This window comes from Carlito syrichta, unplaced genomic scaffold, assembly GCF_000164805.1.
Source record: "Carlito syrichta isolate Samal-C Ts95f unplaced genomic scaffold, Tarsius_syrichta-2.0.1 Scaffold298871, whole genome shotgun sequence".
NCBI classification, from domain to species: Eukaryota; Metazoa; Chordata; class Mammalia; order Primates; family Tarsiidae; genus Carlito; species Carlito syrichta.
Genome location: NW_007242967.1, coordinates 87,747 through 102,067, shown reverse-complemented (window position 1 = coordinate 102,067; position 14,321 = coordinate 87,747). Strand labels below are relative to the sequence as shown.

At 39.9% G+C, this 14,321-nt stretch overlaps 1 protein-coding gene across 1 annotated transcript in view; it reads right to left on the bottom strand.

Annotated features, from left to right (window-relative positions):
- The window catches only part of LOC103256962 (IQ and AAA domain-containing protein 1), a gene marked incomplete at its 5' end in the record, with an annotated part of 118,995 nt that overhangs the window by 41,484 nt on the left and 63,190 nt on the right, over nt 1–14,321 (bottom strand). Inside the window, 2 exons of the mRNA XM_008054713.1 lie at nt 9,213–9,295; nt 13,018–13,070. Of these exons, the coding sequence (XP_008052904.1) occupies nt 9,213–9,295; nt 13,018–13,070 (136 nt within the window). The remainder of the gene's footprint in view (nt 1–9,212; nt 9,296–13,017; nt 13,071–14,321) is intronic.

Sequence of the window (14,321 nt, the reverse complement as noted above, 5' to 3'; positions counted from 1 at the left end):
GCTACTTGGAAGGCTGAGGCGGAAGGATCGCTGGAGCCCAGCAGGTCGAGGCTGCGGTGGTCGGGAGCGGCACTGCACTCCAGTCTGGGCGACAGAGTGAGACTCCAACTTAAAAAAAAAAAAAAGTAGTTGCAGATGTATTTAGTTAAGATGAGGTAATCAGGTGGGTCCTAAATCCAGGGGACTGGTGTCCTTATCAAAAGGGAAAATTTAGACACAGTCATGCACAGAGAGAGAATGTCATATGATGATGAAGGGAGAGATGGGGGTGATTCCTCTATACATTGAGAAACACCCAAGATTCCTAGCAAGCCACCAGTAACTAAAGGAGACGCCTGGAACAGATTCTTCCCCACAGCCTTGGGAAGGAACCAGTCCTGCTCACACCTTGATGTGGTCTCCAGCACCAAGGAACAATTTCTGTTGTTGAAGCTACTAGGTTGTGGCACTTGCTATGGCAGCCCTAGCAAACTCATGCTGAGTGAGTAAATTAAGGAAGAGAATAGGAATGTAACAGCACAGTTAAAAAGTGATGAGAAGTAAAGAATACTTGAGGAATAAAGATGGAATCAACCTCTTATATTTCCATTCTATCCCACACAGAATTAAAAAGAGAATGACACTGGAGCAATATATAAAAAATACTAGCTTCTTAAATAATTTAATCACAGACCAGGGGTGGTAGAGCAGAGTGATCCCTGTGAAAACAGACTATGCTAGGTGGCTGTTGGCCTTCCAGAGGGACATCAAGGACAGCTGGTCATGTTTGTCCCATCTCCCCCCGCCCCAAACACTGCAAGGGTTGCATGTGCCATTATCTTCTAGTAACAAGGACAATGACACAGTGCTAGATAGTTAAGATCTAGGTGTATTGACTTGTTTACTAAATTTTCTGGAGATGCTGGAGGGTTACAGTAATGTCTGACACAGGCCACTCAGCTTCCAGAAAGAGGAGTAAATGTCTTAGTTACTCAACGGAAGAATTACTATGGGTTAGCTTTTTGCTGCAACAGCTCTGCCAAGTTTATGCATGTGTGAGGCTGTCTACCTATTCCAAATCTTCAGACATTTTCATATGCAAATATGTAAATAATATCCTCTAGCACTGGATTTTGGGGAAGCTGTTGAGTATGTCAATCTTCAGAGCAGGCTATGAACACCAAGGAGAATGTGAAAAACTCTAATCCTGGCCTGGGTCAATGTTTCAACCAAACGCAGCAGTTACTGAGCCATGGGTGTGGCAGGATCATTTAGGGGACTATTGGTTTGTGTTTGTTCTCCCTGTATTTTTCCCTTGAGCAGGTGGCCTGCCCTCTCTGCACTTGTGCTTCTGTGATGTGGATAGGGAAGGAGGCATAAAGAGGCACCATGAAGTCAACAGCCCTTCCTCTTTGTGGTAAACCCCAAGCTCACCAAAGGCTGAGTGACAACAACGCTATCAGCAGGAGCACGAGATGGAGCACCAGCTAACCTCTGTGCAGGTATGGCCCGGAGCACTCTGTCTAGCAACTCATTTAATGTTCAAAGAGATTTGGTGAGGCATTTACTGTAATTACCTTCATCCCATAGTAGTGGAACCAAGGCATGGGAGGATTAAGTAAAGAACCAGCATCGTGTAGGAAGGCAGCTTCAGAAGGCAAAGAGGCAGGAGGGATTCCCCGAGCCTAGGAGAAGAGAGCTGACCAGTGGGTCCGGTGGGTCCAGGAGTGCCCAGCCACCAGCCCTGGGAACATGGGAATCTTCACGGGCACTAGCACCCAGAATGTCTTTGCAGCACCCTGGTACTGCCTGGAAACTGGGGACCTCAATGGTACCTGGGGGCAGATTGTGGGCTTATAAGAATGGTTGAGTTTGAATAACCTTGGTAGTTTAGGGGTTATGAAGCCAAATTTAGGCAATTTAAAGAAAATAAGGAAATATGCTGCTTCTTGCACATCTGAGATTGTGTCAGGAGCTTGCTACTGGGTGGGCAGTAGCAGAGCAAGCAGCGGGGTGAGGGTGGGATGGGGGGAGTGAAGGGCCGGACCTGGGGGAAGGGCATATCCCGAGTCTGTCATGCAGGCTTAGCATCCTCTGACTCTGTGTCTCCTCTTTAGTCTCCTGCAGCACTAAACTGCTACGAGTCTAATGACTGTTGGGGTTTGAGTGGTGTTGAGAAGAGATGGTATTATAAATCTTAAGACTCCAAAAGACCAACCTGGTGTCCCAGCAGTGTCGAGTGGGCTGGATCTATGTAGCATGTGTCTGGTCTGATGGAAAGTGTCTACATTGTAGAACCACATCCTGTGTCTGGGGGGTCTGTGCTCCTTCCCCACATGGAATAGGGACTGGGGAGGCACAATCCACACCCACCCTCTCTTCTCATCTAGACACACAAAAATAAAGGGTTCCAAGCACTCAGCCTTTGTAGTGCTGGTCCATGGAACAGAAGAATAAGAAATACAGGAACCAGCTGGGCCACAACACTGTGTAAACACATTAAAACAAAAACAGGAAAATAAAATCAGAACCAGCGAGACAGAGGGTGAATGAGGATGCCTGGGTCAACCTCTTGGTCAGTTCTCTTCTTGGACAAGACCATGAGACATGCCTTAGCTGAGTGTTGAGAACAGAACACTTTTCAGAGGTGGGTGGGTGCATGGGGTGATGGCTTAACAAACCTCCTGGGCTTATTTGATCAGGAAGTGGCTCCCCAGCTGTGCATGGTCTCATTTCACTAATGTGAGAGGTCTGCACTGCCAGGCTGCCAAAAGGTAACTGCAACCCTGGGTAGTCTGCTCCCAAATCAGAAATAGGTTGAGAGAACCAGTGAGGCGGGGTATGAATATCCTTCTGTATGGCCCAGTTCTACCAAGATGACCCAGCTCAGATTAAAAAAGGATAAGGACACAAAGTCACAGGGCAGGAGAAGATTCTCTGGTTAGAAAGTAGAGAAACGAATGAAGTTTGGGTAAGGCTTTACCTGAGATCACAAGGCTTTCATGCAATTTGTAAGACACATAGATACATTCAGGAAAGAATGGCTAACTGTGCTTCAAGAAAGTAAGGGGGATAGCGCAGGTATGAGTAAAATGGAGACTCATAAATATGTGCCACAGAACAAAGAATAGCATCACTGGGAACAACATAGGGGAAAACTCATGGCACAGCCATTCAGGGTGGGGAAGCAGCAGGTTCTGCAATTGCGTGCACATGTATGTGTGTGCGTGCGTGTGTGTGTGTGTGTGTGTGTGTGTGTGTGTGTGTGCATGCGCACTAACTCACATGCATGGGCAGGCAGGCGTGGGACCCACATGATGCCTTCCACCTGGGATCTCAGGATCGGGCTGAGGCCAGAGTGGGGTCCCTGGGAGACACACAAGTAGCCAACGGGGGAGGCTGAAATAGGGGCACATTGACTATCTATTGAAGAGTGCAAGCTAAGGAGCTCTGAAAAACACCCTCCTACTGTAAAATAAAATACAGATACAGAAAACCATGCTAAATAAATGTGTAGCTTAGTGAATTATTATAAATCGAGCGCTGCTCAGGTTATGAAATAACATTTTGCAGTCACTCCAGAAATAACTCTTCCTCCAGGTGTCCATCCCAATCACAGTTCTCCCCCTCCTGCCAGAAGAAACTACTACCCCAAATTGTACAGTAATCTCTCCTATATATTTCTTTTTTCCCCTTTTCTGTTGCTACATCTGAAGAACCCTTCTATTTCTTTATAGTATGATCACTGAGGTGTGCATGCTTAGAGACTATAGTCTGTCTTTTAAGTCTATTTTAACCTTAGGCTCCCTTTATCCTTTCTTTTCCTGCACAATGTATCTGAGAAAGAACTGAGGCGTCTTTGCACAGTCTGGATTTTGCTGACTGCAGTGGTCCACTGTGTTCCTCTGCATATCCTGCAAATTGGCAGCTGCATCCAGAGGCCTGTTTGGATTTAGGGAAGCCCATTGGTAAGACTACAGGATGTGCTGAGCTCACACCAGGAGGCATACAACATCTAGTGTTCATTCTTTTGGTGACATCTTATTGTGCCTAGATCCACTGGAGGTAGCAACATCAGGATATCCTGATTCTATTCTTTTATTTTCATTCAACAGCTGAAATTATTTTATTTTTAAAGTATACCCCTCAGGTACTATTTGGTTACCTGGTGGTATAGTTAATATGAGAAAAGCAGGACTAATGCTTGAGTCTTTTTGTCAGTTTTCAAGATAAAGAACTGGTTTCCAGTCATCCTCTGTAGATGACCAATTAGTCATTTTCATATAATTATGAACTTGTGAATAAAACCATATTTTATGGATTTCAATCCATTAAATTTCTTATCCTTACTAGATCTCAAAATGTCCCACTTTTGGCCAGAGGGAGTTTCTTCAATTTGGGTCCTAAAGTTTTTTGCCATGAACTTAGTCATCTCTGAGAAGTTCCTTGCCATTTAATACAAGACGTTTCAGGTTCTTCTTGATGTTTCTTGTCCCTGTCTGAAACCAGCAATTTATTAGGAAATGCTGGTTTCTTTGATTGGGAAATAGTGTTTTAAGATAATAACCTGAAATCTAAGAATACTCATGGCTAATGTATTGGTCATTATCTCTAGGCATTTTCAATAGACGGAGATAGAAAACTTATACATCATGGTGTGCCTCTCAACTGCCTCACAAAATTTCTAAAAAATTAGCAATCAACTCCCATGAGCTGGTATTGGCTTACCACTGGTGTGGGTTTGTGTGTGTGCATGATAAAATACCTCATGAGTTGAAAGTGATATTTTAGTTCAAATTCAAGATTACAAGTTTTACTTAACTCCTTCTGTTTTACATCGATGCCGCCTTTCCTCCAGAGGAGAAACTTAGTTTCGAAGGATAGAGGAGATGACAGAACTCATAATTTCTCATTTCAATTATCACACATTATACTTCTCTCTCTGTCTCACACACACAGAATAGCATAAAAATAAATACTATCAACACTACTTATGACAACTGAAAATGGTTAAATTTTTTGTATGTGCTGATTCTTCCTTCCATGTTTTTGTGGCTGTACTCTAGCCACACAGTCAAAGCATAGTCATTACATATTGCACTCTCCCTTGCAGTCCTCACTCTTAGTTTTCTAAGTATGTGTTGAATGCTCACTACCAGCCCCCATGTCAAGGTCTCTCTAGTTGTTTTAGTTGTCTGTATCTTATTCCTGTAGATTGTTCAGGAAAGGGTCATGGGGAAAATATTCTGAGTTCCTGCATGCTTATAAGTGTGTGTCATATATGCTTGAAAATAAATTTGGTTTGATACAAACTCCTTGAATCTTATTTCCTTTCCTTGAGTATCTTAAATATGTCACTCCATTTATTTCAGATATAAAGCATTACTGTTGAAAAGTCTGATGATAACTGAATTTTATTCCCTTTATAAGTCATGAGGTCTTTTTTATTTTGTTTTTTATACAGATACCCAAAGGTACTTTTATTAGAATATGTCTTGCTGCGTAGTCTATGTTAATACTCTAAGGTACACGGTGTGATCTTTCATTATGTGGTTTTAATATTTATTTATTTATTTATTTAATTTTTTTCTTTTTCTTTTATTTTAAAAGATGTGGGGTACAATTTGGGATTAGGTATACATGTGGTTATCGTACAGGTAAAGTTTGGGCTTTCCTTTGGTCCCCACTTTGTCTGGTTTGAGATCAGGTACCCTTACTGATGTTGTGTGTCCCCCCTCTCACCCCTAGCAGTATCTAGTTACTGCCATCCCTCTCTTATAGTATTATGGTAAATGTTCAAGATCTGCTTATGAGGGAGAACATGTGGTACTCGTTCTTTGTTTCTGTGATAGATCACTGAGTATGATAGACTCTAAATCCATCCAAGTTGTGGTGAAGTCCATAATTCTGTTCTTCGTTATGGCTGCATAATATTCCATCATGAATATGTACCCCACTTTTTTTATCCAGTCCAGTTTTGATGGGCAGCATGATTGGTTTTATGTTTTTGCTATTGTGAATAGTGCTGCAAGAAACATGAGTGTGTGGGTATCTTTTTGGTAGAATGATTTGAGTTCCTCTGGGTATATTCCCAATAGGGGGACTGCTGGGACATATGGAAGGTCAATTTATAGTTCTTTTAGAATTAAAGTTTTCATGAATTGACAATCTTAGTGTTTCTTCTGGTTTTGGTTTTCTTCATTTGCTTTGGTTTTCTTCTTCTGGAACTTGTATTATCTGTATGTTGAATCTTCTTTGTTTATCTTCAATCTTTGATATGTTCTTTTGAATTGTTCTATCCTATTCTTCACTTCTAGTTTTACTTTTTAAAATGCCTGTCTTTTCACCTTTTATTTTTCTGAGAGCATTCTTTATTGCCTTTATTTGTTCTTGTATTCATCATTAAGTTTTTTCTAAAACATTTTCCCCTTTATTTATATTTCTTGAATTTTGTCACCTCATTTCTGAGTACTTCTTATTCTATTTTATGCTGTTCTTATATATTTTCTATAATTTTCTTAATGTATATTAACTTGTTTTAAAATAGAAGGCTCTAGTATAGATCTGCTTTATGGGGATGTCTTTTGGGAATGTTAATTCTTCAAATTTCTGTGAGTTCATATTCCTATATTTTTATTAAAAAGTGTAGCTCAGGACTGGTTTCTAATTTCACAGAGCTCCCTCTTCTGTTGTTTTCATATATGTTAAAAATGTGGTGCCTTGTTTTCTGAGATGTTCTGGCCCCTAACTTTTTCTGGCTCTTCTCTTTGCTGTGTCTTTTTTTCTCCATCCTGTTCAATTCCCAAGAGTTTTTTTCTTAGTATGGAGCACTGTCTAGGAAGGGAACTGAGGTAGGTCATTTTCAAGAGAGCATAAGATTCAGCCTACTACTGCCCCTTCACACATTTTCATTCTGGCCCTTTGTACTCTTCTGCTGCTGAGGTAGACAAAACTCTTCCAAGTTTCAGCTTCCATTCTTACCTGGCCCACTGAGCTTTCCAGTGAGTGCTTATGGTTATTTTGGGGTCTCCTGTTCTCAGGTTCTTCAGTGTTCCCAATCGCTTATGCTTTGTGACTTAAGAGGTAAAACTTGTCATTGAGTTTTGGTGTATGCGTTGCCTGTGGGTTTTTGTTTTTGTTATTTAGTTGCTCTAGTTTTAAATGTGGGAATTTGGGAAGCTACACTACCATGTTTCAAGCTAAGGATCTTAACTGGGAAAAAAACAAAGAAAATATGAACAAGGTCAAAGTGTGTCAGACCTTGTGTGAATTTGACTAATTTTGTTAGATTGGATCATTTTCACTCAGCATCACTCTTAAGTGACTGACCCCAACCACTTTGACCTTAGGCATCTTAAAAATGCTATCTTGAAACTTGATAGATCAATAAAAAGTCCAGAATTGATAAGAAATTAATAAGAAGTTGAGAAACCGGTCCACAGGTAGGTAATGAGAATCTGCCATGGGCTGCCAGGCATCGCATTAGGCTCTAGCATCTTTCATTCAGAAATCCAAACCGCAAATAAGAGACAGTTCTGTTAAAAATGATTGCCTTTAAATATTAACAAAATTAAACAGAACAGAATCAAGATAATATAAGAGAAAACTCTCTAGCACTTGAACAAGAAACACATAAAATAAATAGAAAACCAATACATATCCCAATGTATGTTCTGGTAAAATTCTTATGCTATTAGGAAATGTGAAGGCATCTCCAAGCCATCGAGAAGAAAACAAAGCTGTCTTGCAAAGGGACTAAAATAACTATCCTTTGATCAAAGGAAAATGCTAGCCTTCCTGCTCTCACAGGCTAAAATTGGGTCAACGTAAACATCAGAATAAATAGTAATAGGGACAGATAATAATACATTTAATAAAAAGAGATTCATGTGTACATTAATACCACAACAATTTAAAAAAATTCCATACTTCCTTAAAGAAGAATATCTATTAAATGTGGAAGGAATGATGGAAAGAGAAAAGTTCCATTTTACAACCACTACAGAAATAATTGATGCAGGCAAAAATCATCAGTGCATATCAAAACACTTGTGTAAAAGTCTGCTGGGAACAGATTATCGCCAGCCTTGATGTATAACCTTTTTTAATTATAAAAGAAAAGATGAAGCTTTACAATGGAGAAATCAGAGGAATAGTACATTTGTCACAAGATTAAACTTAACATCAGCAGTGATGGGAACGGGTAGCATTATGTGTCCCCAATCAGAAACACTGAGAAGGATACACAATTACCTATGTAGTTTTCCTATAAAAAATGTTTAACCTGAATCAAATAATTAGGCAATTATTCAACACAAACATTTGAGTGTCAGTCTATAAAACAGCTCAGATTTTTCTAAAATGTCAATGTTTTGAAAGATTAAAAAAAAAGATGGAAAACTGTTCTAGATGGGAGAAATTAAAGGATACTGGATATGACAATCACACACATGATCCTTGATTGGATTTCAGATTAAGAAAGACAATTATAAAGGATATTATGACTATAGGAAAAATTGAATATTAACTATATATGAGGTAATATAATGTTAATTTTTTTTAGTTTGATTACCCTTTTGTGTTTTTTGTGGTTGTGTAGGAAAATGTCATTAATTGAAGATTCTTTCTTCATAAAAGTAAAAATAATAACTGCATTAAGGTGACAAAGTTATGAGGAATTTCAAAGTTATGAGCTTTAAGCGTGTTTTTGTGTCATCATATTGTATTTTAAAAATTCTGGGGAAAACATTGAAGATGTAATAACAAATATCCTCATCTTCTTCCTTCTAAATACTTCTGTCTCTTTTGGAAAGTCTCTTTTGTAAGGAGTTCTTCTTGTAACGATTGGGTTGTTGTGTTGAAGAAGCCCCCACTGCTTTCCTCTCGGGGCATTTTGTGTAAACAGGGAAACATGAAAGCATGATCAACTCACCATTTCCTTAAATCAGGTTATGACAGAAAGACTTTGCCCCAAGGAACCCTGCTAGCAGGTTAAAAAACCTGCTTCTACGGTGTTGGGAAGAGAGTTGGACCCATTTTATTAAGAGAACCTATTAGTTTATAGCATCCTCTTAGGTTGTTCAAATCTATTCCATCCAACATCTACCAGAAGTCACCATAGACCAGGTTTTGGCTTGGACAAGAACACAAATAAAACATGTTCAGCTGTTTGGACTTCAAAACACAAAGGGTGACATGGGACACATACATGCATTATGCTTTGGGTACTTTACCAATGAATTCAGAGAGGTTGACTTTCAGAGCTGGGATCAGTAATCCTTCTTCCACCAGTTCCTTATATAGAGACTCGATGGTCCTGAGGACAAAGCAGACTGTCTATTCCAGGAGTACACACAAAACCAGCAGTATTTCTGTTAATCATCACATATGCAGAGAACTCCAATTAGATCTAGTTCAGATTAAATTCGTATATATGCAAATAAATGGATTTATAAAGTGTTTCTACAATTTGGGGGATAAATTAGTCTTTTTAAAAACAGTACTTTCACTCATCCATGTGCATATCTGATGTTTCCCATTAATAAGAATGATATCTTTGGGCGTCTGAGATCAGCTATAACTCTTGCAGTCTGCTCTTCCATCAGTCTTCATGATGGCACAAATATGAATTAGAAATTACCCAATAATAGTAATGCAATGGGCCCATAATTATATATTCAGTTAGCATCTTCAAGCTGTAGTAGATCATTAATCCTTTGTGGAATTTATATTTCCTTTAACCCAATACTGCAATAGTTTAAAAGAAATTTCTACAAGGAACAAAGCCTATAATTCTTATATGGAAGATGAAATGTCTAAAGCTATGAGTGTAATTATTATTTTTAGGAGGGTGTTATACTTTTCTGTAGTGTTTACAGATGTCAGAAGCCACTTCTCTAAGAGGATCTTGGGTATATAGTCAGCACTGGTAATTTATACTAATTGAGAAAAAATGGACATAGTATTTCATGCAATGTATGAAACTCCCAATGATATTAGCTGGGGTTTGGCTTGCAGGAATTAAGATAGGTTAAGTTCTAAAATTATTCAGTATAATCCTTTGAGATGTTTTGTCTTTCCTTTTTTTATTCTTCCATCCTACCCTTGTCTTTCTTTAAGTTGAGGACTATAAATATAACTATATGTTCTATGATCCAAGTTAGTGTAATTAAAAGTGACCCAAGAATATCAGTTAGATTCAAGTCAAATACTATTAGGATAAATGTTAATCCGATGACTACAGTCTTTGGTTTACTTGAAATTGTATTCTATCAAATATATTTAAAATAGTATACCCTTTGTTAAAAATTAAGGAAGGTTTAATTGTAATAGAATTCAGGATAACAGTATCTGGTCTATATCAAGGAAGTATCAACTGAATTGTTTTAGCTTGAACACTTATTCAATATAAACATATAACAAAGGCATAAAATATTAACATAAAATTGAAGAAGGTTCTTCAACATAATCAAAACAAAATATATTAAGACGGACCAAGCACAAACCTATATCTGAATTTTTTCAGTGCAATAAACTTTTATTATGGAATAAAAAATGTTCAACTTTAAAACAATCTTAAACTATGATAAAATGCTGTTTTAAGGGATATATTAATTTGATGAGAGAAACCTAAGTTGTCTTGCAGTGTCATGGCAGAACCAGTCCTAGTATAGTGACACAGGATCTTTAAAGTTAAAAAGAAAAGTCTTTCAGGAATGAGATGACCAGGTATTTCTGTATTTCTGAGCATAAAATGAATAACATACTGGTCACTCTTCATTTCACTACATAATTAGTTGCAGCTGTCTTATGATAGCTCAGCTGTAAGGAAGCAAGACCAAAAATATATTCAATGTCTAATGGACATTGTCCATGAGCCACACATGTGTGGTCTATATTGTTAAAGCAGTGTTTTCTTCAGTGAAGAGATACTTTACATGCAAGAGAATGTGGATGAATAATTTTGAGTTAGTGACAGGCTTATATTGGTAGATTGGATTGTAGCACTTGGTTTGTCACTGGATAAGGCACTTAACCTGATCTTCACTTGAAAGACTTTACTATTTGGGACTAGTGTAAGAACAAAGGAGAAAAGTGGCATTTAAGAGCTACTGGAAGGCTGGGCATGGTGGCTCAGCCTGTAATCCCAGCACTTTGGGAGGCCGAGGCAAGAGGATTGCCTGAGTCCAGGGTTTCGAGATGATCCTGGGCAACTTGGTGAGACCTTGTCTCTACAATAAATCACAAAAACTAGCCAGGTGTGGTGGCGTGCATCTGTAGTTCCAGTTATTTGGAAGGCTAAGGAGGAAGGATTGCCTAAGCCCAGCAGGTTGAGGCTGTGGTGGCCATGAGCATGCCGCTGCACTCCAGCCTGGGTTTCAAGAGTGAGACTCCAATTCAAAAAAAAAGGAAAAAAGGAAAAGAAAAGGACCTACTGGAAGATACCTGTGGCAATGCTTGTATGTGTGGGCTGGACCCTCCTCAAGGGATAGGACAGTGACGGTCCCTCTGTCCCCAGGAGCTGCTCCCCAGAGATTTCAGTGTTTGTGCATGACAGATGTGTGCCTCCCTAGGAACTGGAGCACCTGAATCTCAAAATGCTGGCCAGATCTCTCTTAGACAGGAATTACCCAAACAATGGAGCCTCAAGTGGGGAACCTTGCAGCCCCTTCCTCTAGGGATTTCCTGTGAAAGCTATTTCTCCAAAGAGCTGGAGACCATTGCTTGCCAGAACTCTGTGTACATGTGCTAGTTCTGGGATGCTTTGATCTCACCGGAGGTATCTGCAGACATGTACATGGGCTCTGGGTGCTCTGGTCTCTTCTCCTCCTCCAGAGTGCTAAGCAGGGCTTCCTCTCATGACCATTCTCTCAAGCAGAGTTTGGAAAGAGTAATGCTAGGACCCAAGCAAGGACTAAGGAACAACCCCAAACAGGGGAGCAACAGGACCCAAAGGAGGACCAGGAAGCACCACAAACAGAGGAGCAAGAAGACTCAAGGGAGGACTAGAAAATACCCAAACATGGGAGCAACAGGACCCAAGGGAGGATTAAGGAGTGCCTCAAACAGGGCAGCAACAGGACCCAAGGGAGGACTAAGGAGCACCTCAAACAGGGCAGCAACAGGACCCAGGGGAGGATTAGGGAGCATACAAACAGGGGAGCAACAGTACCCAAGGGAGGACCAGGGAAAATCCTAACATGGGAGCAATAGGACCCAAGGTAGGACTAGGGAGCATCTCAAACAGGACAGCAACGGGACTCAAGGGAGGACTAGGGAGCATCCCATGTTTGGGTGCAACACATGTTGATCCATTAACAAAACCCATGAGAAGAAAAATATATGTTCAAAATGATTTCTGACATCAATTTTGGGGGGATTTTAATTAAATTTCTTGATAATATCAAAAAACCTAGGTACTATTTATTTGCCATGTTAAAGCACTTCAGGGCCATTTTAACTTAAAAAAAAAAACAAATCCAACAACAATGAGTATTTAAAGTTACTCATGAGTACTGTTTTGAAGTTCAGCTAATGAAACTCAAGGAAATGAAAGCATCCCTTTACAAGCCTCAGCCTCATCCTTCTCTTTCCTCCATCAAGTACAAGGAGGCATCTCAGTGGGAGGGCTCAGAGCTGTGAGGGGATGACACATCTCTATCCTGTGGGAACTCAGTCTCAAAATTTCCTCACAAGTTTTGTCAGGATGTTATTTCTTAAAATTTGTAAGAACATCTCCTTCCCCACACATTTTACAATTTTTATTTAAAAAGTTATCTGCACTCAGAAGTGATGGGGGGCCAAGTTTGCCTTCTGGGCCCATCTAGGGATCTTTCCAATCTGGTATTTGTATAGGACTCTGAGACAACTCCTACCTGCCCATAGCACTGTCCAGGATGAAGAGGGTGTGGCTTAACTAAGAGGAATGCCTTGCCCGGGCCATAGTCAAGGATTTAGTCTCTGTCTTAGGTTTCCCCTGATCTTCTCTGGGGTGCCCCACCCCTGCTCACATGCATTACCAACAAGTCCATTCCTTACCTGTCAGCTGTCAGATCTTTATCCTTCTTCCCTTTTTTGCCTTTCTTCCCTTTCTTTTTCAGAAAAAAGGAAATAATCAACATTTTAGTCAAAATAAGCAAGTAAATAAGCCCTAAAAATTAGCTAAACAAACTGTTTTTTGGGGGTGGTGGGACGTGAAAAGTTAGTTGTGATACGTTGAACATGCAGCTGCAACGTTTTCAAAGACATAAGGATTTACCCTGGAAATCCCAAGCTGCTTATGTGCATGTAACCTTCTGTGGATAGAAGGTGGGGTCTCCACTGTGGAACCTGCACTGGGCCAAATTCCAAATTCCCCGAGCATTCTGGCTCTTTTTCTGGTCTCTGACTCAGTGTACAGTACTATGTGCACACACAGAGAGTCAAGCTATGTTTGTCCTTGGTTCCTGCTATGGTCTGAATGTTTGTATCACCCCTTAAATACCTATGTTGAAACCTAACTCCTAAGGTGATGGTATTAAGAGGTTGGCTCTTTAAGAGGTTATTATAGATCACAAGGGTTCCATTTCCATGAATGAGATTAGTGCCCTCATAAAAGATGTCTGAGGGTGCTTGTTCACCCTTCCACCATTCAAAGATGCAGCCAGAAGGCTTTCTCTTTGAGGCAGAGAGCAGACCCTCACTAGATACTGAATCTGCTGGTGCCTTGATCTTGGACTTTGCAGCCCCCAGAATTGTGAACTATTAATTTCTGTTCTTTACAGAAAAAAAGTACCCCGTCTAAGGTACTTTGTTTTAGCAGTACAAATGGACTAAGGCAGTACTCAATCACCTCTCTCTGTTAGAGTCTGGTCCCAAATCTGGAGGTCTCAGGGCCAGGCAACTGTCCGCCTCTGGTTTCTAAGAAGTTTTGCATTCAGATACTGTGACAGCCTGGAGGAACATGCTCCAAATGTAATCTTTTAAAAAACGCTCATCACTTTGTGATACTGTTTAAAATACCCATCAGTAGGGCCCTTAGGCACAGGATGAAGTTAAAATTTCACATTATGGCATATGGAGCTTCTTCAGCTTGGTCTCTGTCTTCCATTTCTGTGCTACCTTCTCTCTCAGGCTCTCTCAGGGAAGCTGTGCTCCCTATATGCAATGGACATCAGGCACTTTAACACCTCACTCTTTTTCATTCCTCCATGTCAATTTCCTCATTCATTCATTCATTCTTCTTATTGAAGCGTAATTTAAGTATAGTAAAGTACAACCACTCACAGGTTGATTAGCTTTACATTTATTTTTCATATATAAACATATACCCGCTACCCAGTTCAAAATATAAAACGTTTCCT